The 25989-nt window shown below is 38.2% G+C and overlaps 1 protein-coding gene, 2 long non-coding RNA genes and 2 pseudogenes across 5 annotated transcripts in view; 4 read left to right on the plus strand and 1 right to left on the minus strand.

Moving 5' to 3' along the window:
* LOC308656512 (guanylate-binding protein 6-like) overlaps positions 1 to 730 on the plus strand; it is a 21290-nt pseudogene extending 20560 nt beyond the window's left edge. Inside the window, exon 11 of the transcript XR_014024289.1 lies at positions 512 to 730. The product of XR_014024289.1 is annotated as a guanylate-binding protein 6-like (transcript). The remainder of the gene's footprint in view (positions 1 to 511) is intronic.
* LOC308656522 lies at positions 611 to 25913 on the minus strand. Its single transcript, XR_014023737.1, has 3 exons — positions 25703 to 25913; positions 24535 to 24648; positions 611 to 741 (listed from the first exon to the last, which is right to left on the minus strand). It is a non-coding gene; the product is annotated as an uncharacterized lncRNA (long non-coding RNA).
* LOC308656520 lies at positions 6307 to 10040 on the plus strand. The gene is made up of 3 exons (XR_014023735.1): positions 6307 to 6432; positions 6703 to 6840; positions 9929 to 10040. It is a non-coding gene; the product is annotated as an uncharacterized lncRNA (long non-coding RNA).
* On the plus strand, positions 10055 to 17094 carry LOC308656787 (rho GTPase-activating protein 29-like; the record flags this gene model as incomplete). The annotated part of the gene is made up of 4 exons (XM_081308151.1): positions 10055 to 10161; positions 12903 to 13218; positions 13340 to 13448; positions 15752 to 17094. 4 exons carry the CDS (start codon positions 10055 to 10057, stop codon positions 16600 to 16602), a joined length of 1383 nt encoding a protein of 460 aa, XP_081164277.1. The 3' UTR covers positions 16603 to 17094.
* LOC308656788 (endoplasmic reticulum chaperone BiP-like) lies at positions 17269 to 19363 on the plus strand (annotated as a pseudogene). The gene has a single exon. The product of its transcript is annotated as an endoplasmic reticulum chaperone BiP-like (transcript).
* Positions 25914 to 25989: the final 76 nt, after the last annotated feature.

Consider the following 25989-nt stretch of genomic DNA (forward strand, 5'->3'; position numbering starts at 1 on the left):
AGCATGTTACAATGAATGGCTGGCTTCCACAGGACATTCAGGGGACTCTAGGATTGGTTGAGCCTTGCTGGAGAGAAATGGGAAGGAGAGTGATGGAGCTTACGGGGATGATCTTGAGACAGCCCAGAGTAGATCTGAAGGTAGACTAAAAAAAGAAAAACAAGTTTTTATTATGGGAAATTTCAAACAGTCATGAAAGTAGGCCCAAGAGTATTTGAATTATGTGTATACAACCTCAGTTTCAAAAATTATCAACACCTGTACAGTCTTTTATCTCTACTACCATTATACTTAATAATCCTTAAAAGCAATTATACACAATACATCAACATGGCTGTGTTCCTAAAACATTCTTTATTTATAAAAATAGGCAGCTGCCCTTTATAACCTTGAATTCAAGGATGGATAGTGTTAGGTTGTATGTTTAGGTGTGTGGTTCCTGTTCATTTTAGAGTTGACTGAAATAAGGTGTGAGGTTCATCCCTCACATTATGGATATCTGTTATTTCAGCACCATTTATTGAAAGACCACGGAATTACTTTGGCATCTCTGTCAGAAATCGGTTGACTGGGATCCAAGGTGGCAGAGTAGAGGAGATCCTGTTTCTAGCTTCTCTGTGCCTGAATCAGAGAAAGCTATCAGGTGGCTTCTCCTCCTCCGGGTCTTGCCTTGAGGAAACACAACATCTCAGCGCATGTGACAGGACTCCATCCAGCGGATTTTCGCAGAATCCACCAGAGCTGTGAACACCAAGCAGAACTCTGTGTTCAGGTGAGACTCCAGGCTCTGGTCCCAAAGCCCACAGTTTGAGCACTGGTGCCCCTCTCAAGTGGGGGAGCAGAGACACCAACTCAGCACCTCGGCGGAGTGGCAGAACTCCAGAGGATGCTCTGCTATCACGCAGGTCCCCAGACCACATTCTAGGCACAGCACAAGGACATCCCAGCTCCCCCCAATTCACCAGACACCCCAACTGGGAAAAGGACTGACTCAACCTTTCTCACCATCTTTGGTGGGTGTGGTTACCAGCCAGATCTGTGACTGAACAGGTACCTGGGTTCCAAATCCCCTCCCCCAGCTGTAATAACTCAGTATAGAAATGATCAGCACAAAATCAGCTCTCAGTTGAACATGAGAGCAGTGCCACCAGGAAGCTGCCCACCTGGTGCGATTCTAAGGTGGAGGGTGTGAGGTCCCCCAGCTGAGACCTGATAAGCAATAGAGAGAAGGGGGCTAAAACCTTAGGAGCAACTCAGAGAGACCAAGATTAGGGAAGCCAAGATAAGACAGGAAGAGCTTCAGTCTTCTCACACTGGTTACCTACACCACCCTGAGGGCAGAGAACCAAGTTTGGAATAGACAACTCCACCTACTGAAAGAAAAGAGAAGAAAAGGGAACTCTGAGAGTATTTTGTTGTTTGTTTGTTTTGTTTTTTGTTTTCTTCTCTTCCATTTTATCCTCTTTCTTTCTCCGCCACCCCTCCTTCTCTGGTCCCCACAACCCCACAACCAAGAACTTTGCATGAAATAGAACTGAGTGACCAGAATAATATAATATAAAGGAATTGCATAAGCCATCCCTCTTTTTTTATTTCTCTCTTTTTTCTCTTTTTTGCTTCCTTTTTATTTTCTTCCTCCCTCTCTTTCTCTTTCAACCTCCTAATTTTTACTATTTTTACTTCTTGTAATTTTCTACACACATATATGTGTTTGTTTTTATGCATTCTACTGTCCTCCCACATACTTGTCTCCCCTAAATTACCTCCTGTCTATTCCCCTGCTACTAACCTTCTTGATTAGAGTTCTCCTCCAAATTTCTTAAGTTTTATTAATCCATTGCCCTTACATCTTTCGCCCTTAACATAATGTCAGATACCTGACCTCCAGTTCTCTGTCCACCACAAGAAGAAAGTGTACATCTTCTATGAAACTACTGATTATATTTTAAATTATAATTGAATCTAACATTACTAGACATTGAGACAATAAATGTCTTAATAGCAGTAATTTACACATAAGTGATGTATTGTTGATATTGGGAACTGTCAACATTGTCCTTCCCCACAAAGAAGGGATCTTAGAATATACAAGAGCACTACATAGGGTAAAAAGAATAACACTCCAGTCCCATAGAGCAGGAAAGAAATAGCAGCAACATGAAAAGTCAAGGGAAGAAAATACCACAAACAATTGAAGACAATGCATCATTCGAAGAATTATCAGAAACAGCAGAAAAAAATGACAGAGAAAGATTTCAGGATTTACATTATTCAGATATTTTGGAATCTTGAAAAAGACATTAGACAACAAATACAGACAGTGAAAGATCATTTTAACAATGAGCTACATAAAAAAATCCAAGAAGCAGAAGATAACATCTACAGGGAGATTGAGGATATATATATATATATATATATATATATATATATATATATATATATATGTATTTTAACAGAAATCCTTGAAATGAAAGAAATAATGAACCAAATTAAAAACACAAATGAGAGCATCACCAGCAGAGTATACAACTTAGAAGATAGGACATCAGACCACAAAGACAAAGTATATCATCTTGAAAAGAATGTAGACAAGCACAGCAAAAATGATAAGAAACCACAAGCAGAAAACCCAAGAAATATCGCATAGCATAAAAAGACCAAATTTAAGAGTCATTGAGATAGAGGAAGGCACAGAGGTTCAAACCAAAGGAATGAGCAATCTATTCAATGAAATAGTATCAGAAATACTTCCAGACATGAAGGATGAAATGGAAATCCAAATCCAAGAAGCCTACAAGACACTGAATGTGCAAAATCACAACAGACCCACACCAAGACACATTATTATGAAAATGCTCAATATACAGAAATAGGAAAGAATATTAAAAGCCGCAAGCAAACAGAATCAGATTACTTATAGGGGTAAACCAATTAGGATAACGGCAGATTTTTCAACACATTCCCCGAGAGCTAGAAGATCCTGGAACAACATATTTCAAACTGGAAAGATAATGGGTTCCAACCAAGAATCTTGTATCCAGCCAAACTAAGCTTCAGATTTTAAGATGAAATAAAACTTTCCATGATAAACAAAAGTGAAAAGAATTTACAGCTAGAAAACTGACACTGAAACACATCCTTGCAAACTATTTCATGAAGAGGAAATGAAAAACATTGATAACCAGCAGAAGGAGGTAGTACACTAAAAGAAAAACTAATCAAAGAGGAAACCAAGTCACGTTAAGTAATACAAATAAACAAATATGACTGGAAATACAGACCATATCTCAATAGTCACCCTAAATGTTAATGGCTGAAACTCACCAATCAAAAGACATAGGCTAGCAGATTAGATTTTTAAAAAAGATCCAAGAATATAATGCCTACAGGATACTCATTTGATAGAAAAAGACATACACAGACTGAAGGTGAAAGGTTGGGAAAATCATACCACTCACATATAGTGAGGAAAAAATAGGGGTCTCCAAACTCATATCAAATAAAGTAGACTTCAACCAAAGCTAATCAAAAGGGATAAAGTTGGACGTTCCATACTGTTCAAGGGAACCATACATCAACAATACATAACAATCATAAATATATATGCCACAAACAATGGTGCAGCTATGCTCATCAAACTCTTCTCAAGTTCAAGAGTCAAATTGACCTCCCAGCACAATAATCTTGGGTGATTTTAACCCACCTCTCTCACCACTAGAGAGATCTTCCAAACAAAAGTTAAATAAACTTCAAGAAATAGTAAATGAATTCAACAAAGTAGCAGGATATAAAGTCAACACCCATAAATCAAAAGCATTTATGTATATCAGTCACAAATCCTCTTAGCAGGAAATGAGGAAAACTCCCCATTCACAATATCCTGAAAAAAAATAAGATACCTGAGAATCAACAAAAGAGGTGAAATAACTATACAATGAAATCAACAGAACCCTACAGGGACACAGCCACATCAATGTTTATAGCAGCACAATTCACAATAGCTAAACTGTGGAGCCAACCTAGATGTCCTTCAGTGGATGAATGGATAAAAAAAAGTGGCATTTATACACAATGGAATACTACTCAGCCTGATAAAAGAACAAAATTATGGCATTTGCAGGTAAATGGATGGTGTTGGAGAAGATAATGCTAAATGAAGTCAGCCAATTCCAAAAAAAAAAAAAATGTCAAATGTTTTCTCTGCTATAAGTGGGGTGACTTATAGTTGAGTTGGGAGGAACAGCATGGGAGGATGAGATTAATTCTAGGGAGGGGTGGGAGGGAAAGAGAGGGGGAAGGGGATTAGCAAGGATGGTGGAATGTGATGGACATCATTATACAAAGTACATATATGAAGACTTGAAACGGGTGTCAACATACCTTATATACAAACAGAGATATGAAAAATTGTGGTATATATGTGTATTATGAATTGTAATGCAAAAAATAGAACATATATAATGGCATAAACTGACGTGAACATACTTTATATCCAGAGATACAAAAAATTGTGCTCTGTATGTGTAATAAGAATTGAAATGCATTCCAGTGTTGTCATGTATTTAAAAAATTAAATGAATTTATAAAAAAAATTAGCTTCACTAAATACAAGAGAGTCTACTTTGAATTCTATTTTATTCTGTTGATTTGCATGTCTCTTCCCAGGCCAAAAGCACACTGGCTTGAATCCTGTAGCTCTACAGTGAATTGTGAAGTCAAGTAGTCTAGATTCTCTAAAATTTCTTTGGCTTTCCTATATCTTTAACATTTTCATATAAACTTTAGAATCAACTTGTTAATTTCTGCATAAAAACATGCAGGGTTCTTCCAAAATCCTATATATTCAGCAATAAAAGAGAATAAAATCATGGCATTTTCAGATAAATGGATGGTGTTGGAGAAGATAATGCTCAGTGAAGCTAGGCAAGCCCAAAGAAACAAATGCCAAATGTTCTCTCTGATAGAAGGAGGCAGATTCATAGTGGGGTAGGGAGGGGGAACAAGGGAGGACTCTGGAGTAGAGGGGTGGGAGGGGAAGGGAGAGAACATGGGGTTAGAAATGATGGTGGAATGAGAAGGTCATCATTATGCCAAATACATGTATGAAGACACTAATTGGTATGAATATACTTTGTATATGACTAGAGATGTGAACTATTGTGCTCTATATGTGTAATATGAATTGTAATGCATTCCACTGTCATAAGTACATAAAAATGTGTTTTATAAGAGATCAATAAATGAGATGCTTTTTATGTTAGAAATGCAAAATAATAGCTTTTGTAATATATAAGTAATCTCAAAGTCTAAAAATTATTCCAAGTACAATATCATGTGGTATATGTTTTTGTCATTTTACCCTTCTTACATACTAACATTTCTGTTGTAAGGAACGAGCTCCTTTGGAACATTTCAGCAATCATTAATGGCAAAAGCAGCTGCCACCCATAAGTTCAGAAAATGGAGATTTCCAGCAAGATGTCGATACTGTGAACGCATTTTCATATTTAGAGGTCTTAAATGCGAAGAGGTAAGATCTTTTGGGAATCACAATTTTTTCTTTTGCTATCTACTTTTTTGTTATGATTTTACTTATTTAGAGATGTGTGTGTCCACACACAAACACACATTTAAATATATATAAATTTGTTGCTTGTACTCCTGGGAACTAAATTCAGGGTCTTGCACATGCCATATTTTTAGAGAGAGAGAGAAGAGAAAGAGAGAAGGAGAGGGGGAGAGAGAGAGGGAGAGAGAGAGAGAGAAGAAGAGAGAGAGATTTTTTTAATATTTATTTTTCAGTTTTTGGTAGACACAATATCTTCTTTTAAATTTTATTTTTATGTAGTGCTGAGGATCGAACCCAGCGCCCCGCGCACACCAGGCAAGAGTATTACCGCTTGAGCCACATCCCCAGCCCATCTACCCTTTCTTAAAATTGTGTTTTGAAATGGGTTCTTGCTAGATTGGTCTGGCCTTCAACTTGTGAAATTCCTGTTTCAACCCCTCAAGTAGTTGGAATCATGGGCATATGCCATCACACCTGGCTTGCCAGTACATTTTAATAAAGTCCCACAGTTTATTTCTATAGTTTTCTTCTTTGTTTTCCTGTTAAATGTAATTCACAAACCACAAATAGTACTTTTTAACATATTTTTGTCGTTATTAGTCGGCCTGTATTTTGCTTAGTTGTGAATAATTTTAAGGTGAGTCAATCAGTTTTCAAATATCATTTTCTTATAGTGTCTTCTTGTCTGCCATAAAAGATGCATGGCAAACTTAACCATCATTTGCGGACATCGGAAGCTTCCGGGGAAAATGCACTTATTTGGAGCAGAATTGTCCTGTGTTGCCAAAAAGGAGCCAGATGGCATTCCTTTCATAATCAAAATGTGTACTTTAGAAATTGAAAAGACTGCCTTGTGTTTACAAGTATGTTGTTTACTCTTAAAACTCTAAAACCATAAATGCCTTTTTGATTTGTCTTAATGAAAAAGAGACTTTAAGAAAATCAGCACTCTCCATTTGTAATAACTAAATTTATTCACATTTATTTGGAAAATGTTAATTTATTTGACTTCAACTTGTATTTTTTAAATACTAATAAAATTGAAGTAGATACATCAACTCTGTCTAGATGTCTGCATTTAGCCCTTTGTACTAGAGTAAAATATTGCATTCTGTTTTTCTTTTCTCTTCAAGGGAATTTATCGAGTGAGTGGCAACAAGGCAAAAATCGCAATACTGTGTCAAGCTCTGGAAAACGGAAGGCATTTAGTAGATCTGTCCGAATTTTCTTCACACGATATCTGTGAAGTGTTAAAATGTTACCTTCAGCAGGTTAAAGTTTTATTCTAAACCTACCATCAAATGCAAAGAGCAAAAATATTTTATGTTTCATATTTTTCATTGGTATAGACTATGTCATCACCCCCCTCATTATTCTAAGATTTTATAATGATGTACTTTGATGTGGATATATTTCCATCCAGTATTCTGGCCACTCCATGAGCTCCGTCAGTTGTGAGCACTTTAGTTCTTGGAACTTTTCTTGATTTTTATTGCCATTCTCCCACCCTTGTACTTGAAGCTCTTGTTTGGGGATGTGTGTGTGTACACATACACAAACACACATATAAATATTTATAAATTTGTTATTTGTACTCATGGGGATTAACAATTCAGGGTCTTGCACTTGCTTGGCAAGCATACTTGTTCTCCAGTTCCCTTACCTTTTCTTTATTGTTCTTTTTTTCTTCAAAAACTTTCTAAGACATTTCCTTGTCTTTTTCTTCTTGAATAAGTAAATTACTCCATTTGTGAGATCATGTTTTAATATTCAAGAAGTCTGATTTTCTATTCTTTTGATAACATTTTTTAAATGATTATATGATTCTCTTTTATTGTGGATATTCATAGATTTTTCTCATTAAGGGTTCTTTTCTCTATTTGGCCTCTAACCTTTGTAGAAATACAATGTGACCCTCATATATAACATTAAATTTTCTATAGCAACATAAAAATTAAAAATAAAGTGAAGCGAATTTTAATATATCATTTAACATTTTGAATATCTAGTTTTTCAAATTATGAGGTATTTTGCTTATTTATTTATTTGTATTGCAGCTCTTCTTCTTTGAAATATGGTATCTATTTTTCATTTAGAGCACATCTCAATTTAGATCAGTTGCATTTCCAGTGCTCTTTCACCATATCTGACTAGTTGCCAGCATATTGACAGCATCATTTTACACCTTCAATTTGTTCTTTATCTACCCATTTTGATTTTTGTCTTTCATGGTGTCTAGTTACATGAGTTTGGGCTTGAAATCACTTTGGAAGCACTTGAACACACATCAAGGCTTTTTAAAAACTTTGAACTTTAGTATAAAGTGGTCTAGGTGGACTGTTTGGTATATGCCTAACTACATGTCTCTAGTTCCCTGTTCTGGCACTGGTGTGGTCCTCCTGGGATGGCATTTTTGTTAATTTTGATGGACACAATACTTTTAATTAATTAATTTATTTTTATGTGGTGCTGAGGATCAAACCTAGCGCCTCGCACATGCCAGATGAGTGCACTACCACTGAGCCACAACCCCAGTCCCCCAGGAAAGGGTTTTTTCCTTGCCTAGAGATACAGTACCAATACTGTGGGAGCCAGGGTTACTAAGACTGTAGGATCTGTGCTTTCAGTGTGCATATAGCCAACATATCCCCATTTGAATACAGTTACTTCTCTGTTCCTTATGTTTGGCATTGCCTCGATTCAGAGAGCCTCCGTATCCCATTGCCCAGAGAAAAATTTTCCAGAGTTTTAGAAAGGAGATTGCCCTAGTACATGGAGTGGAGACAGGATTCTATAGAGAGCTAAGCTTTCTCAGCTGGCCCACCTGCAACCTAAGCCAAGATCAGAGGACCTGGTAGTGATTGTCCACATCCCTTTAGGATTCTGAAGATCATGTTGAGTGACAAAGGGTCAGTTCTCTTGGAAATGCTGCATCAGGACTTATTCATCTGCTCTTCTACTTGTGAATTGTTGCTTTTTGTTTTCTCTATTTTCCTAGTCCTTATGAGCCTACTGTATTTTAGTGGAATTGCAGGAGGGAAAGAAATTAAGTATAAATTGCTGGATTTACAATGTTAGCCCAGGAAAGCACTGATAACCCTTTAATCACATTCTACAGACCCCTCAACTGAGAAATGGAGGCTGATACCTTTGAATGACTGGAAGTCTCATAATGTGTCATCCTTAACCTTGTTTAGTCAGTCAGGGAGAGGAGATGAATTGGGTCCAATACAATCAACTTGCATTCTGTTGAGGAATTTTGTATGTCTAAGACTTTCATTTGGGAAAGTGTGCTCAATTCTTGCAATAGTGTTAGAGAGTAGCCTTTATCTGACTCATTGACCTAAAGCTCCAAGAGGTGATGTGACTTGCCTCAGATCCCAGAGTGGTGAAGATAGAAACTGATCACAAGGCAACACCTTAACTTCCCACAGATATTATAGGACATCAGGTAGCTAACTGTTCACTGAATTTTCTATTGTAGATCAGTAGAAACATTGAAATTCATTATGGCAGTGGATATTTGTTGTAAGAACTACTTCTTTCGATCTATTCATGGCAAATCAGCCTGTTTTAAAGTTTCATGAGATGTTGACAGTATGTTTTTGTAGGTCATATTATCTTGTGCTGATCTTCATTCTTGCCCAAGTAAAATCTGTGCCCTTTAGCACTTTGATATTTTTACCCCTTACTCATAAAATCCATGGGTTTCTGATTCATTTTATAGATTTTGTTCACTATTCTATGTTTGTTCCAGTAAAACAGCTGAAGATTATGCTATTTGGGGGGCAGATGTGAATATAATGTGTTTAGGATAGAGATGAAGAGTTTTAAAATCCCATAATGAAGCTTAAAGCTTAAACTTCATTTAAAGTTTAGAATTTCACTCATTATCTATTAATTTGTTATTAACATAAATATAATTTATAGTCAAGATTTTGATTTGCTTTCTAAGTCACTTCTCTACCAAACATAGATATTTTATTTTATGGGCAGGGATGAAGCTGAGTACTAGAGTGCTTGCATACCATGCTTGAGGTCCTAGGTTCAATCTCCAGTACTGAAAGAGATATCAATAAATACAGATTGACTTTAGAAAATTTTGTTAACCTAAAGGGACATGCTAAATTATTTGAGCAATTCTCACTTATAGTTGACTTTAAAAAAGAAAACAGGCAGAAGATTTTTTCAAAATATTTATTTTTTGGTTGTAGCGAGATGCAATACCTTTATTTTGTTTATTAATTTTTATGTGGTGCTGAGGATCAAACCCAGGTTCCCGCATGTGCTAGGCAAGCACTCTACCTCTGAGCCACAACCTCATCCCAGAGGTATTTTTAATATAATTTGTTTCTTTAGCTACCAGAACCATTGGTTTTATTCCAATGGTACCAGGAATTTATGGAGCTTGCAAATGTCATCCAACATATTAACCAAGAACAGGACACCAAAAGGGACAACTCTGAAGACAACACATCTCCAAATATGTGTACGGAAATCAACCAAATTATTCTTAAAACCAAGGACCTTCTAAGAAAATTGCCACCGTCCAATTTCAACACTCTACATTACCTTATCATCCATCTTAGGAGGTAAGAATTTTTATACCATCTTAGCCATTTTTAATTGAACAGGGCAATAGTATTCAGTACATTTATATTGTTGTGTTATGATTTTCAAAATGATTTTAGGATGTTTTTATTCTGTGTTGGGAGAGGGAGACATTGAATACATGTTCATGCAGCAAACATGGTTCCCTCAGATGCTTCCTGTGGGCGAGGCTCTGGCTGGGGAAACTAGGATGGAAGTATAGGGTTTCTGTTATTTGTGGGCTTATCCTCTTGGGGTACAGATCTGTATATAACCACAGTTCACCATCACCCTTTTTCTAGTAGCTGTGCACAGCTTGTAGGCATGCAGAGGAAGTTTTGGGAGTAGGAATAGAGCAGAAAAGGCAAAAGGCCTTGTGTCTGATTTTAAGAACTGAACGTGCAGAAGAGCATACGAGGCAGAGAGAAACAGACATGGAGACACAAGAAAGCATTTTGCATTTAGAAAATTTGATTTCATTAGGCTACAATATAGCAAGTAGTAGCAGGAACTGTGCTACCCTTCCTAGAGACTTGATAAAAAATTTTACCTACCTGGCAGATTAGTTGACCATGTTGTTTCTATACCCACTAAAGAACTTGGAATCAGGAATTTCACATATTCAGATTTGCCTGCTAGACCTTTCTGACAACAATTAAGATCTCCTTTTTAATTTTTTTTAATTTATTTTTTGTGGCTGGAATTGTGGCTCAGCAGTAGAGCATGTGCAAGGCCCTGGGTTTGAACCTCAGCCCCACATACAAAGAAATAAATAAAATAAAAAATTAAAAAAATTTTAGTAGTTCAAATCAGTTATACATGACAGCAGAATGCTTTTCAATCCATTGTACACAAATGGAGCACAAATTTTCTTTTCTCTGTACATGATGTAGAGTCATACCACGTGTGCCATCATACATGTACTTAGGGTAATGATGTTTGTCTCATTCCACCATCTTTCCTACCCCGTACCCCTCCTCTTCCTTCCCTCTCCTGAGCCCAATCAATGTTCCTCCATCCCCAGAGACCCAATTATGTATCAACATTTATTTATCAGAGAGAATTTTGTCCTTTGATTTTGGGGGATTGGCTTACTTCATGATATTCACCAACTCCATCCTTTTACCTATAAATGCCATTATTTTATTCTCTTGTGATTCTGAGTAATAGTCCATTGTGTATATATACCACAGTTTTTTTTTTAACTATTCATATCTTGAAGGGCTTCAAATTATTCCATGAAATAGAAAAGGAGGAAACCCTTCCAAACTCATTCTGTGAAGCTAGTGTCACCCTGATACTGAAACCAGCCAGAGACACATCAAGGAAAGAAAATTTCAGATCCATATCTACCTGATGAACATAGATGCAAAAATTCTCAATAAAATTCTGGCAAATCACATACAAAAACATATAAAAAAAAACAATGCACCATGATCAAGTTGTGTATTCCAGGGTTTCAAGGTTGGTTCAACATACAGAAATCAATAAATGTAATTCATCACATCAATAAACTTAAAGAGAAGAAACCTATGATTATACCAATTGATGCAGAGAAAGCATTTGACAAAATGCAGTACCTTTTCATGTTCAAAATATTAGAAAAAGTAGGGGTAGTAGCAATATACCTCAACATAGTGAAAGCTCTCTATGCTAAACCTAAGGCTAACATCATTCTAAATGAAGAAAAATTGGAAGCATTCCATCTAAAAATTGTTCAACATAATGCTTGCCACTCTAGCCAGAGCAATTAGATGAAAGAAATTCAAGGGAATACAAATAGGAAAAGAAGAACTTAAATTAGCATTCTTTGCCAACGACATAATTTTATACTTGGAGGATCAAAAAAACTCCACCTGAAAACTTCTAGAATAATAAATGAATTTGGCAAAGTAGCAGGATATAAAATTAATACCCATAAATCAAATGCATTTCTATACATCAGTGATGAATCCTCTGAAAGACAAATAGCAAAACTACCCCATTCACTATATATATATATATATATATATATATATATATATATATATATCTCACAGCTTTTTCACCCATAGATGAATCTAGTATCATCCTGATAGCTAAACCAGGCAGAGAGAGATTTCTTTGGATAGTCATAGAAATAACAAGCTGAGAGTGTTTGAAGTAAAACCAGAACATTGATAGTGGCAAGAGAACAGAGAGATGTTCAGGAGAGAGAATCATCTAGGCTAGAAAACTAGCTGTGGGCAGCTGGGAGTGTGTCTAGTGATAGAACACTTGCCTAGCACATGTGAGACACTGGGTTTGATACTCTGCACTGCATAAGAATAAATAAATAAATAAATAAAGGTATTGTGTCCATGTCTAGGTAAAAATTATTTTTTTAAAAAAGAAAACTAACTGGGAAGTGAGAGAGAAATTGACAGTGCCAGTTTCCAGTATAAGAAATGGGGAGTATATCCGACATACAATGATGGAGCAATTTTTAGAGGTGTTTTTCTTCCTTCTGCTACTGAGTTCAGTAGTTCCTTCTACTTACATGCATTTTTTCCTAATATAGTACTCTGAAACTCAGTTTGGTGTGTGGTAAGTATCATAATGAAACAAAGGATTCTTTCCCTAGACCTACCTAACTTGACCCTTGACAAACGTTTTGTAGTCTTCTATAGCCCGAGTTTTCTCCAAACTTCTCAAGTCATGGTAAACTACCATTAAGGACCTCTATTAGGCAAATCTCATACACTTTATGTGTTCTTCTTTTCAGGGTTGTAGACCATTCTGAAGAGAACCTGATGAACTCAAAAAACTTGGGGGTGGTATTTGGACCCTGTCTCATGAGGCCCAGGCCTACAACCACTCCTTGTACCATCTCCTCCTCTCTTGTTGCCTATGCCAATCAGGCCCTTATGGTAGAGTTCCTGATTACCAATGCACAGATGATCTTCGATGGGTCCCTAGAGCCACAAAATGTTTCATCTAATATTGACGTTGTTGCACCTCGGGTGGATATAAGCCCTCCTTCCAAACCCGTAATATCAACAGAACATTCCACAAAGTCACAATATTTTTCTACAAAGCAAGTGAGTTTTGACCATTTCAGAATTGGATTAAATTTGTGATGTTTATGTTAACAAGTTAATAATCTTTGAACTGTTTGAGATGTGTTTTGCTTTTAGTTTAAAACTTTTCTTGTATCAATAGGATATTCACACTGCAGATATTGAAATTAAAAATTATGAATTGGCTACATCATTTGAGGAGTCAGAATGCAAGCAAAATGCATTGGAAAAAAGGGATGCATGTCTCATTGGTGAGTGGTCATGTAACATATATCTTTGCATATTTCAAACCTTGCCAAGAAGTCATGATTAAAAACCAAGGTGAGGGCTGGGCTTGTAGCTCAGTGGTAAAACACTTGCCTCGGCATGTGTGAGGCCATGAGTTGGATCCTCAGTACCATATAAAACAAATAAATGAAGATAAAAATATTGTGTCCATCTACAATACTCATCCTTTAAAGAAAAGGTTAGTTTAGTTGAGGTAAGTTCAAACTTCAAGGTTTTATTATTTAACTTTTCTAGCCATTGAGAAAGTTTAGTGAATGTCATTTAAATGAATATCTCGGTTTGTTTCTTTCTTGTAAAAAGATATCTTGAAATTCATAAATTATTTTTGTTCACTTTCTGAGATTTGTTTTCACCTTTACTTCTTTGTCATCAATTAAAGTCAAAACAGAAAAAAGCTGGACTCCTGAAACTCAAAAAAAAAACAGACTCCTAAAGTTTTTTGATGTCCCTTTACCTGTGGCCTAACTTTAGCACATTAAGCACACATGTCTTCCATTTTCTTGGCTCCAGTCTTTTTGTTCTCTGTTTTTTGATCATTTTATTTCAGTGAATGGTTTCTGGTAAGGGGGTTGAAAACCTTTCATTCCTTACTGCTTTAGTAGAGCTGAGAGCTGAATGTGAATGTTTCAATACATAGTCATAAATGTTAAATTTGATATATTAAATTAATGAAATATCAATGAGTGTAGCCTGAAAAAGTCTGAAAACAAAGACAGTCCATTACCTCTCTGCAAAGAAAAGCACTGGACTCACTGATTCCATTTATCTGATTTGATCTTATTAGCACTTCTGTGCTATGAATCTTGGCCTCATTTAAGCCATAGCTAACAGTCTGAAGAAGGTAAATAATGCCAAGGGTCATGTCCCTAAATTATTGTTGATTCAGGATTTGAACCTCATCCTGTCTCATTCCTAAATGGAACCTTGTTTCACTGTCCAATGAAATTTGATTCCCAGATAGGTATACTAATAACAATAAATAATTTTAAAATATTTGAAATTTTTATTACATACCAGGTAATTCTGAGCCTTTTCTTTAGAAGATCATTAACACCACATGCCAACATATCTCCACATAGGAGTTTGTCTTGACAGAAGAAGGCAGGTAGGGCTAGTGCACTAGGCTTGCCCAGGGCAGTACTTGAGCAGGAGCTGCGACATCACCCAGGCAGCTAGAAGTGGTGCTAGAAGTTCTGCAGGACTGTAAATATGTTCTGGTGGTTGCCATCCAACCACAATGGCTCAGCTCCCTTCTATCAATGTGGAGAAAGGTCCAGGACAGCAAATCACATGAGCACTGCCTGGGAAGCAGAAAGAGAGGCCAGAAGCCTCAGGTGAAGAAGGATGTCAGGTGAGATGATGACCTGCGATCATCATCAAGTGATGCTGCTGTGCACCTGTCTTCAAACCACTGCCCAAGGATATGAGAGAAGGAGTAGGTGGCAGGGATGAGGACTGTGAGCTATGAACAAGGCTGTTGGAAAGCCATCAGACCAGTGGCAAGGCACACAGTTGTCTGATGTTTCTCTGCAGGGAGACGAGGATCATGGCCAGATGGCTGCACCTTTCTAGCAACAGGAGCTTCTGGGGTACATGCAGCAAAGACAGAGTGGGAGATGCTAGAGTTATAGGTGAGAAAATGGACCTTGGGACCAGACTAGAGGAGAAAGAGAAGGAGGTAAATCTGGAGTCTCCAGTACCAGTAGCACAATGGCAATTTTGACAGCTCTTCAACCTTCCTTTGTCCAGAGGATATTGCCATGTATTAGTGGATCAGCTGGGAGAGCATCCAAGCCCTCTGTGGTGTGTTGCCCTCAGTATGGACAGAATGTAGTTGGAAAGCAGATTAAGTGACAGGCAAAGTCCTTGGTATTCAGGACATGGCGTTTGTTGGTGTACAGAGTAGTGTTACTGTTCTAGGGTTACCATTGTGTGCCTGTTGAAATCAGGAAAATCTTAACACAGAAAATATTCATTCATGGGTAGTATATTAAAACAAGTTATTACAGGAAGTGTTTTTTTTTAAATTTTATGTGCTTTGTGACTATTTGTTCTATTAAGGTGAATTTGAAAAAGTAATGCTTTAATTAAAAATGTGCCTTTAATATTGTATGGATTTTTAATTCCTCTGCATAGATGACTGAGAAAATAATGTTGGAAAAAATATGTAAGACTCTGTTGTTTGAGAGAATGCCCATTCATAAATAACCACACTTCCTTATTAACCAAGCTTCATGAAGTTAAAAAAAAATCTCTTCTTTTTCAGATCACAAAGAACTTGAATCATCATCACAAAAGATGGACAATATGTGTAAAACCACAAAACCACTTAGTCTGAAATCTGATGTGACAACAAATGATATACAGAGGCCTATACCAAGCCCCAAGATCAGATGTTGCTGTTTGCCTGTAGATAGGTTCCATCTTGCAAGCTCTCCTAATGAGAAAAACAGCAGAAATGTGGGAAATGTCAATTCAGACAAGTTTTGCCAGAATCTTACCTTTGAAGGACTTAATAGAAAAGATACCTCTACTACTGTTGGCTCCCAAATTAATGGTTTTGATCTTCAGATTCCACAAAAAACTCAGGAACAACAATGTGAACCAAAGAACTTAACTGGCAGGAGTGCAGTGATTGTGCCAAGTGTACTCCAGGAAAAAGTGACAATGAGCATCAAGGTTAGTGGTGACCATTCCAACGGTGCCACACAGCCCAACACACCAGCCAGTTCAGCAAGAGAGTCACCAGTGAGACTGTCCTCTCATTCTCACCGTCTTGCTCCTGCAAGAGCACCCAGAATACTGCAGCCCCATCTCGGGACAACATTTTACAAACCACCTACCCCGACCAGCAAAGTCAGGGAGACTGAGGAGAGACCAGCTTCACCTTCAGCAGCAGTGCCTCCTAGCACAGCTCTTATTCCCCTGAGTCATGTGGAGAAATCTGTTCCAGAGGCAGACAGCACATCAGCTTATGCTTTGAAACCAGCTGCTGAGCCTAAAGAGAACTGTGAGGAGGTTGGCCTGCCTGACATGAATCCAATGTGCCAGGGACTCAGGCTAAAACAAATGGAAGAGTTACAAGACCTTGAATTTGAAATGCCACAGTTTGTGTAGGTTGTCAAAATTCAGTTTTTCTTTTTCTTGTTTCGTTTTTCTGTATTGTGTTTATTTTATGAAAGAATGTTGTAAGAGAACCCCTTTTGTATAGGATTGCCAAAGTGTATATTTTGCCTTTTGGCCTGTATTGTGTTTGCTAGTCATATAGAATGATAGTGTTTTAGTCATATAGAATGTTAGTGCTCACTGGTATTGTCTTTAAATTCTGTGTTTTTGAAGTTATGCATAAAATAAGTATTATAATTTTAAATTTAATATAATTTTCTCTATAAAATGATTCATGTAAATGCATCCTTAATGTATAATATTGTTCTCAACAAATAGGGGCAGTAGGGGAAAATGAGCTTTATTTTGGAGCAAACCTGGTGCTGATTCATAAAATGCTTCTGAATGCAAGTGCCTGAAAAATGTTGATTGGGTATGAATATATTTTTTTTCCCACATAATGTTCTAGTGCATCTTTGACCACTTGTGTTGTTATAGCATGTATGGAAGCATTGGCAATTCACTTAACTTTTTAAATATTTACATAGTGGCCTAAAAGCTTGCGAATCTGTGTTTACTAGCATTCTACTTGTCAAATTTTACATATGGTCATTAATACAATTGTAGAAAGGAAAGGCACATCAATACTAAAAAGTTTGAGACATTGGCAGAGACAACACAGACGGACAGAGTTGAGGCATCTCGAGTGTAAGAGACCTGTAACCTCACTGCTCTCAGCTGCAGCCTGTTGCTGGATTGCCTGCAAATTCTGGCTGTCTGCTGAGGAGAGCAACGGGCCAATAGCTAGGGCAAGATGAAGCTCTCTCTGGTGGCCGCGGTTCTGCTGCTGCTCTGCGCAGCATGGCTGAGGAGGATGACAAGAAAAGGACATGGGTACCGTGGTCGGCATCGACCTGGGGACCACTTACTCCTGCATCGGGGTGTTCAAGAATGGCCACTGGAGATCATCTCCAATGATCAGGGCAAGTGCATCAGGCCGTATTATGTGGCCTTTACCCCTGAAGAAGAACATCTGATCCGAGATACAGTCAAGAATCAGCTCACCTCAGATCCTGATAACACGGTCTTCGATGCCCAGTGGCTCATTTGCAGCACTGGGGATGACCCTTCTGTGCAGCAAGACATCAAGTTCTTGCCTTTCAAAGTGTTTGAAGAGAAACATAAACATAAATCATACATTCAGGTTGATATTGGAGGTGGGCAAACTAAGACATTTGCTCCAGAAGAAATCTCTGCTATGATTCTCACTAAAATGAAAGAGACTGCTGAGGCTTATTTGGGAAAGAAGATTACCCATGCAGTTGTTACTGTACCAGCCTATTTTAATGATGCCACTCCAAGCAACCAAAGATGCTGGAACTATTGCTGGCCTGAATGTTATGAGGATCATCAACGAGCCTACAGCAGCTGCTATTGCTTATGGTCTGGATAAGAGGGAGGGAGAGAAGAACATCCTGGTGTTTGATCTGGGTGGTGGAACCTTCTATGTGTCTCTTCTCCCCATTGACAATTTGATGTCTTTGAAGTCATGGCCACCAATAGAGATACTCATCGGGATGGAGAAGACTTTGACCAGCGTGTTATGGAACATTTCATCAGGCTGTACAAAAAGAAGACTGGCAAAGATGTTAGGAAAGAAAACAGAGCTGTGCAGAAACTCCAGCATAAAGTAGAAAAGGCCAAGTGGGCCCTGTCTGCTCAACATTAAGCAAGAATTAAAATTGAGTCCTTCTATGAAGGAGAAGACTTTTCTGAAACCCTGACTCAGGCAAAATTTGAAGAGAAAACATGAAGCCTGTTCAGAAAGTACTGGAGGATTCTGACTTGAAGAAGTCTGATATTGATGAGATTGTTCTTGTTGGTGGCTCTACTCAAATTCCAAAGATTCAACAACTTGTTAAAGAGTTCTTGAATGGCAAGGATCCATCTGTGGCATAAACACAGATGAGGCTGTTGCATATGGTGACACTGTCCAGGCTGGTGTACTCTCTGATGATCAAGATACAGGTGACCTAGTACTGCTTCATGTATGTCCCCTGACACTTGGTATTGAAACTGTGGGAGGTGTCATGACCAAACTGATACCAAGGAACACTGTGGTACCCACCAAGAAGTCTCAGATCTTTTCTACAACTTCTGATAATCAACCTACTGTTCCAGTCGAGGTCTATGAAGGTAAAGGACCCCTGAAAAAAGACATCCACCTTCCGGGTACATTTGATCTCACTGGAATTCCTCCTGTGGGGTCCCCCAGATTGAAGTCACTTTTGAGATACATGTGAATGCTATTCTTTGGGCGACAGCTGAAGACAAAGCTACAGAGAACAAAAATAAGATTACAATTACCAATGACCAAAATTGCCTGACACCTGAAGAAATTGAAAAGATGGTTAATGATGTTGAGAAGTTTGCTGAGGAAGACAAAAGACTCAAGGAGTGAATTGATACTAGGAATGAGTTGGAAAACTACGCCTACTCTCTAAAGTATCAGATTGGAGATAAAGAAAAGTTGGGAGGCAAACTTTCCTCTGAAGATAAGGAGACCATGGAAAAAGCTGTCGAGGAAAAGATTGAATGGCTGGAAAGCCACCAAGAAGCTGACATTGAAGACTTCGAAACTAAAAAGAAGGAACTAGAAGAAATTGTTCAGCCAATTATCAGCAAATTCTATGGAAATGTAAGCCCTCCCCCAACTGGTGAAGAGGATACAGCAGAAAGACGAGTTGAAGACACTGATCTGCTGGTGCTCTAATATTGTAAATACTGGACTCAGAACTTTCCTTAGGAGAAAACTGAGAGAACTTAAGTCTGGAATGTAATTGGAATCTGCACCTCAGAGTGGAGTTGAAAATGCTATAGCCCAAATGGCTGTTTACTGCTTTCCATTAGCAGTTGCTCACATGTTTTGGGGAAGAGAGAGAGGAGGAATTGGCTATCTTTAAAAACTGGATATTAAAATGTGGGTCAGGATGTGTGTTCACCTCAGAAATGTTCTATTTAACAATTGGGTCATGCACATCTGGGGTAGGAACTTTTTTCTACCATAAGTGACACCAATAAATGTTTGTTATTTAAAAAAAATACTGAAAGTTTAGAACTGTCATAAAATAAAAATTTGTACAGATAAAGCTAAGGGAAAAAACACTATCAGAAGCAATAAAACCATCTAAAGCCAAATAACTAAACTATATAATTTAAATTATATTTATATATTATATATTATGTATTATATATTATATACTACATATGCAATACATTTATATAATATTATAATTTAAATTATATAGATAAATTATTTCTTATTTGGCTTTAGATGATTTTAATACATTTGATAGTTTTTAACTCCTTAACTTTATCTGTATAAATTTTTATTTTATGACATTTTAACCTTTTTTGTATTTTTTATAATGGTCTTAAAAATGTGTGCTTCAGATATTTTTAATTTCAATGCATTTTCTCTTGACATTATGAGGGTTTCGTTAAAACCATTCCTTTGGATGTATGCCTGTAATCCCAGTAGCTTGGGAGGCTGAGACAGGTGGATCTCAAGTAGAAAGCCAGCCTTAGCAATGGCAAAACTCTTAGCAACCCTGTCTTTAAATAAAATTCAGAATAAGACTGGGGATGCGGCTCAATGGTTGAGTGTCCCTTAGTTCAATTTCCAGTTCCCCCCCAAAAAATCCTTTTGTATGAAAGGTTTTGACTTATAAATCACTTTACATACTTTTTCTACCTGACTATCAACCAGTGAAAACGTATATGTCATTAGAATTGTGCAATAATTTATTTAAGTTCATTTTGGGAGTATAGTAAATCACATTGTTTGCAATTTGAGAGATGTAGATGACTGAATGTGTTTCACTTATAAAATACCCAGTTTTTATAAACTAGTCCATTCCTGTTATTTTCTGGGTTTCCTCATCTTGCCTAAAATATGATGTAAAAGGGACAAAAATAAAATAGCCTTCTTTGGTATGTGTGAACTATATTGTGAGTCAATGTTTTTGTATGATCATATTATACTTGATAAAAATTATATGTACAGGTTTATACACACATTATTATATGTAAATTATTTCAAGTACAATAAGTTATTGTGGCTTCTCTGAAATTGTTGCCTCTTGGAGTATGATACGTTAAGATTATTAACTATTGACTCAGTGATCAACACATGGGCTCATCACTTGACTATGATATGAAATGGGTTTTAGGGCATGTTGTCTTATACTTCTCCATAATATTAAGCACTAAGGAGAAATGAACAAGCGGGCTTTTTAATGCTAAAGCCGTTTTTTAGCCTTCCTTATACAAAGTACAAGAATCAAATTGGTTTGAAAACTTAAAAATAAAATCAGAGCTAACATTTATTGAGCTTTGTGTATTTAGACTTTACCAAGTTGAAATTTCACAGCAACCTCTAATGGGTAAGGAAGCATTTTATAATTCCTGTGTTACAGATGAGGAAACTGAGGCTTAGCTAAGTGACATGCTTTTAGTTTTCAGAGATTCAGCAAGCAGAATTGAATCTCAAATACAGGGTTGTGAAACTTTGATTAGTGCTTCTTTTTTGGAGTACCAGAGAGCCACATCTGCCACAGTCTGGCTGGGCACAAAATCACGAGCGACTCACAGCCTTGTAGATTCAAACAGCAATTCTTTATTCCCGAACTCACACCGGCACTCTACAATCACGTTCTGGGGAAATTCACATTCTGGGCCAAATCCACTGGGCTCTGAATCCCAAATACTCTCTGAATCCCGCGAGAACTCAATGGGAACTCAAGGAGCGGAGAAAACTGAGGCAGCAGGATATGCCCTATTCCCAGCAGGGTACACCTTAAACCTGGAACCACCACAAACCCAAAGAGCAGGATACTCCCTAATCTCAGCAGGATACACCCTAAACCTGGATCCACCCTGGTCCTTGAGCAGGGTCACCTTACTCAAGCATACATGCAATGTCACTGCAAATGACCTGGGTCCAATATGGAGAGTCCTTCCTCTAAGCAACATTGGGTAGGCTGACAAAGAAATTGCCATGTGTCATTCCTACTTGGCAATGGCTCTCAGCACACATCCACAATCCTATTTTGTTTTTTATTTAGAGCAGGGTCTCACTGAATTTCTTAGCACCTTGCTTTTGTTTTGCTGAGGCTTGCTTTGAACTTGCAATTCTCCTGCCTCAGCCTCCCAGTGGGATTACAGACATGAACCACTGTGCCTGGCTGGTTAGTGCTCTTAATGAATAGCAGGAAACACTGAACAATAGAAAATGCATCTTTCCATGTTTTTATTGTAAAATACACTTACAATTTGCCATTTAGACCATTTTGAAGTGTACAGTTAAGTCACACTAAGTATATTCACATTGCCCAAGGTGGCATGTATTGCTGCATCATCAGTTGACTGAAAGCAGAAGGGGGGGAAAGAGATGTGAATGATGTGTGAAGCCTCTAATATAAGGGCATTCATTCTGTTAAAAATATAGAGCCCCATGACCTAATCACATGTTTTGACTTATTAATCACTTTACATACTTTTTCTACCTGTACTATCAACCAGTGAAAACGTTCAGGAAGTACTACCAAGAGTCAAGAAATGGGATGGTATAAAACTAAAAAGATGTGTTTTTTTCCACTGTAAATTTTTGGCATCTTTGTCAAGAATCAGATTACTAGTTGTGTGGGTTTGTTTCAGTGCTTCTCTTTTGTTCCATTATACTATATGTCTATATCAAGTTTTTTAAAAATATTGCTTTGTAATATAATTTGAATTTGGGTAGTATGATGCCTCCAGCTTTACTATTTTTTGCTCAGAATTGCTTTGGCTATTCTGGGTCTTTTGTTCTTGCATACATTTTTTTTTTCTTTTTTTGGTACCAGGGATTGAACCTAGGGGTGCTTAACCACTGAGCAACATCCCCAGTCCTTTTTATTTTATTTTTTTAATTTGGAGACAGATTCTGTCTAAGTTGCTTAGAGCCTCACTAAGTTGCTGAGCTGACCTTGAACTTGTGTTCTTCCTGCTTCAGCCTCCTGAGTCGCTGGGATTATAGGCATGTACCACCATGCCTGGCATGGTCTTCCATATTCATTTTAGTATTATCTTTTTTAGTTCTATGAATAATGTCATTGGTATTTTTTAAATATTTAGTTGTCAATGAATTTTATTTTGTTTATTTATATGCAGTGCTGAGAATCAAACCCAATGCCCCACACATGTTAGGCAAGCACCCTACTATGAGCCACAACCCCAGCTCCAATATCACTGGTATTTTGATGGAGATTTTATCATCAAAGGTTTTATCATCAAAGGGTTTTCTGTGAGAAAGTTCAGAGCAGAATCTTTATTGCATTGGATCTGTATTTTTATTCCCATTTTACAGTTGAAAAAATCAATCACAAAGAGATTGAGTACCTTTCAAAGTTTCTCTGTTAGTGACAAAGCTGGAAATAAAACCCAGGCACTATTTCACAATAATAAATTACAGTTTTGCACAGCAGGCATTCCAGGGCAATCACTTTCAAACATTTTTTTAACCATGATATCCAGTAGGAATCATGACTCAATACATCAAAATTAAGAAATAGAAAGTGATGTTTTATGAAATAATACTTTTACCAGATGTAATTCATTAATATATTATTTATTTCATTTTAAAAATTGCTGATTACAGCTAATAAACTGTTTTTACAGGTCTCCAACGAATTTGAAAAACAATAATTTGGAAGCCAGGGATACAAATGTTAAATTGATATCTCTAGTAGGATGTTTAACCATGCTCTCAAGTTTACTGTCTACAAACTCCTGATTTCATCAACTACTCCTACCCCTTCCCTTTATTCTTCCTCTCTAAAAAAAAAAAAAAATGGCAACTTCTGTACTGTCCACATGGTAGCAACTAGCCACATGAAGCTATTGAGCCCATGATATGTGGCTGTTGGAACTGAGACATTCTAGAAGTATAAAGTGCAAACACAACTGTGAAGACTTAATATGAAAAAAGAACATAAAACATCTCATCAGTCACTTTTTACATTGATTATTTGTTGAAATAATGACTTAGACATAGTGTTAATATATGTTACTAATACGAAAATTTCACCCATTTTTTAAAGTGACAACTTGAAAATTTTCAATTACACTCAAGATTTCTATTGAACAGTGCTTGTTATGGTTGTTTTCATAGATTAAAAACCTTGGAATCATAGTTGACACCTTTCTCTCGAGTAAATCCTGCCCTCCAAAATAGAAAGTAGAATTCAACAACTTCTCACAGCTACACCTTTATCCCAAAACTTGCACATGTGTACATCACTTTCTCTTTCTTGGATAATTGAAATATGTTTTAACTGTCCTCCTTATGTCCTTCTTTGCTACCCTCTTCAGTTTATTCAGCTGTCCCCCACAAAGTTGCAGAGTGATATTTTTACAAATTGTGTGTGTGCTGCTGGGAATTGAACCCAGGTCTTGTGCGTGTAATGCAACCACTCTACCATCTGAGTTATATCCCCAGGCCTCAGAGTGATACTTTTAAAGGGTCACTCCTCTATTCAGAATCCTTCAGTGGCTCTTTTTCCCAGAGTAAAAGCCTAAGTCCTTAGAATGGCCTGCAAAGCCTTACAAGATTTGATGACCTACCCCACCCCATCTTCTATGATTTGGTTGAATGTCCTCCAAATGCTCATGTGTTGATTACTGGGCCCCCAGCCTGCAACACTATTAGGTGGGACCTCTAAGAGGCAAGTCTAATTGGAAATCTCCCAGTTATATGGGGGCATATGCTTGAAGGGGATGCACAAGGTCCTGGGTTCAATTCCCAGCACCCCCCCCCCCCCACACACAAAGTTAACAAAAACACCTCAGCATCCTTTTTGGACCTATGAAACTGTAATTTCACAGTAAAATGATTCTTATCCATACCTGGTTAACTTAACCCCAACCTTTTGTCCATTTTCTCATGACCATTACGTGTTCTTGAAAAACTCTGAAAGATGGATTTTCCTTTTTCCTCAGGCATAAAATCTTCTTAGGCATCTACACAGAGTCCAGAAATTCTGGTGTAAAATATGTGCAGCTTAATCTCAAGATGATCATCTGGTACAACCGGATGTTGTAAATACAAGCAGTATTCATCCTCTCTATTGTAGACTGGCCACCCTTCACCCACCTAGTCCAGTGTCTGCATTCAGGAAGATGTTCCCTGCTAGGATATGATTTTTTGTTTGTTGTTTTTGTTGTTGTTGTGGGGTCTTGTTTTGTTTTGAGCTGGTCTCACAGAGTTGCTGAGGCTGGCTTCAAACTTGCAATTCTCCTGCCTGAGCTTCCTGAATAGATGGCTTACACAGATGCACCACGGAGCCCAGTAAGGATGGGCACCTGTTGGGTGGTACTCAGAGACTGTAGCCAGGTTCCTTATTTCAAAACCCAGGGAAATCAAGGCTAGGAGAACTTAGGCAAGTTTTTTGGGAAAAAAAAAAAAAACAACAGGAAACACACAGTGGTAGAAAAGGCACGGGAAGCCACATTGCTTGGCCCCCAGCATTCATCCCTTCCCACGAAAAGATCCTACTGGGCGGCTCAATCTAATTCGTAGCCTGGAACCACAGAATTTTAAGTTCACAGGCTGTGGCACCCACGCCGCCACACCTCCCCGAAAGCCGGCAGAAATAGCGGTTCCCGGCTTGGGCCCGCTGCAGCCGCTTGGGAAGCCGGCTTCCCGCAGCCTGAAACTCCGCAGTGAACACGCTCTCGCGAGACTAGCGGTCTGGGCTAGCGGGCCTGGAGGTTCCCGGAAGTGGACGAGAGGCAGGTCCACTCCCACCTAAGCCAGTGCACGCCTCGCCGGGTGGAATCTGGGCCTCCGGGGGACCCGCGCGAGGCGGAGTCTCGGAGACGCTCCCCGCTGGTCTCCGGGTGCTGGCGCCACCTCCCCTCCCTTTGCCCTTCACCGCGCCCTCCCCTTCCTGGGCTGCGGCGTTGGTCCAAGGCTGGGCAGCCGGCCTCTCCCCTTTTGCTTGCCTTCCCGTGCCCTCCCCCGAATAGCGCCAGACCCGGGGTTTCCCAGATGCCGCCTGTATCACTTGCTCACGGTAAGTGCTAGGAAGGCTGCTGGCCTCCCGGAGAAATGCATTCTTTCTATCTATAGCTCTCTCTGTCCATCCTATGTCTATTACAGCTATTCCAGGGGCGACAACTGCTTTCCTCTGTTCTCATCTCCCCATCGGTGGCTTCTGACCCGAATTTGGGAATGGGGCGATCTCCCACCTGTTATCTTTGAGCAGACTAGTCTCCTGTAAGCAGAAGTGCCATTTGGAGACTTGACAGCCATTTGTCCTGAGACCGCGGAATTTTTCCCCTTGAACTCCAGGCTTTCTT

This window comes from Spermophilus citellus (genome assembly GCF_964194105.1).
Source record: "Spermophilus citellus genome assembly, chromosome: 9".
Classification (NCBI taxonomy): domain Eukaryota; kingdom Metazoa; phylum Chordata; class Mammalia; order Rodentia; family Sciuridae; genus Spermophilus; species Spermophilus citellus.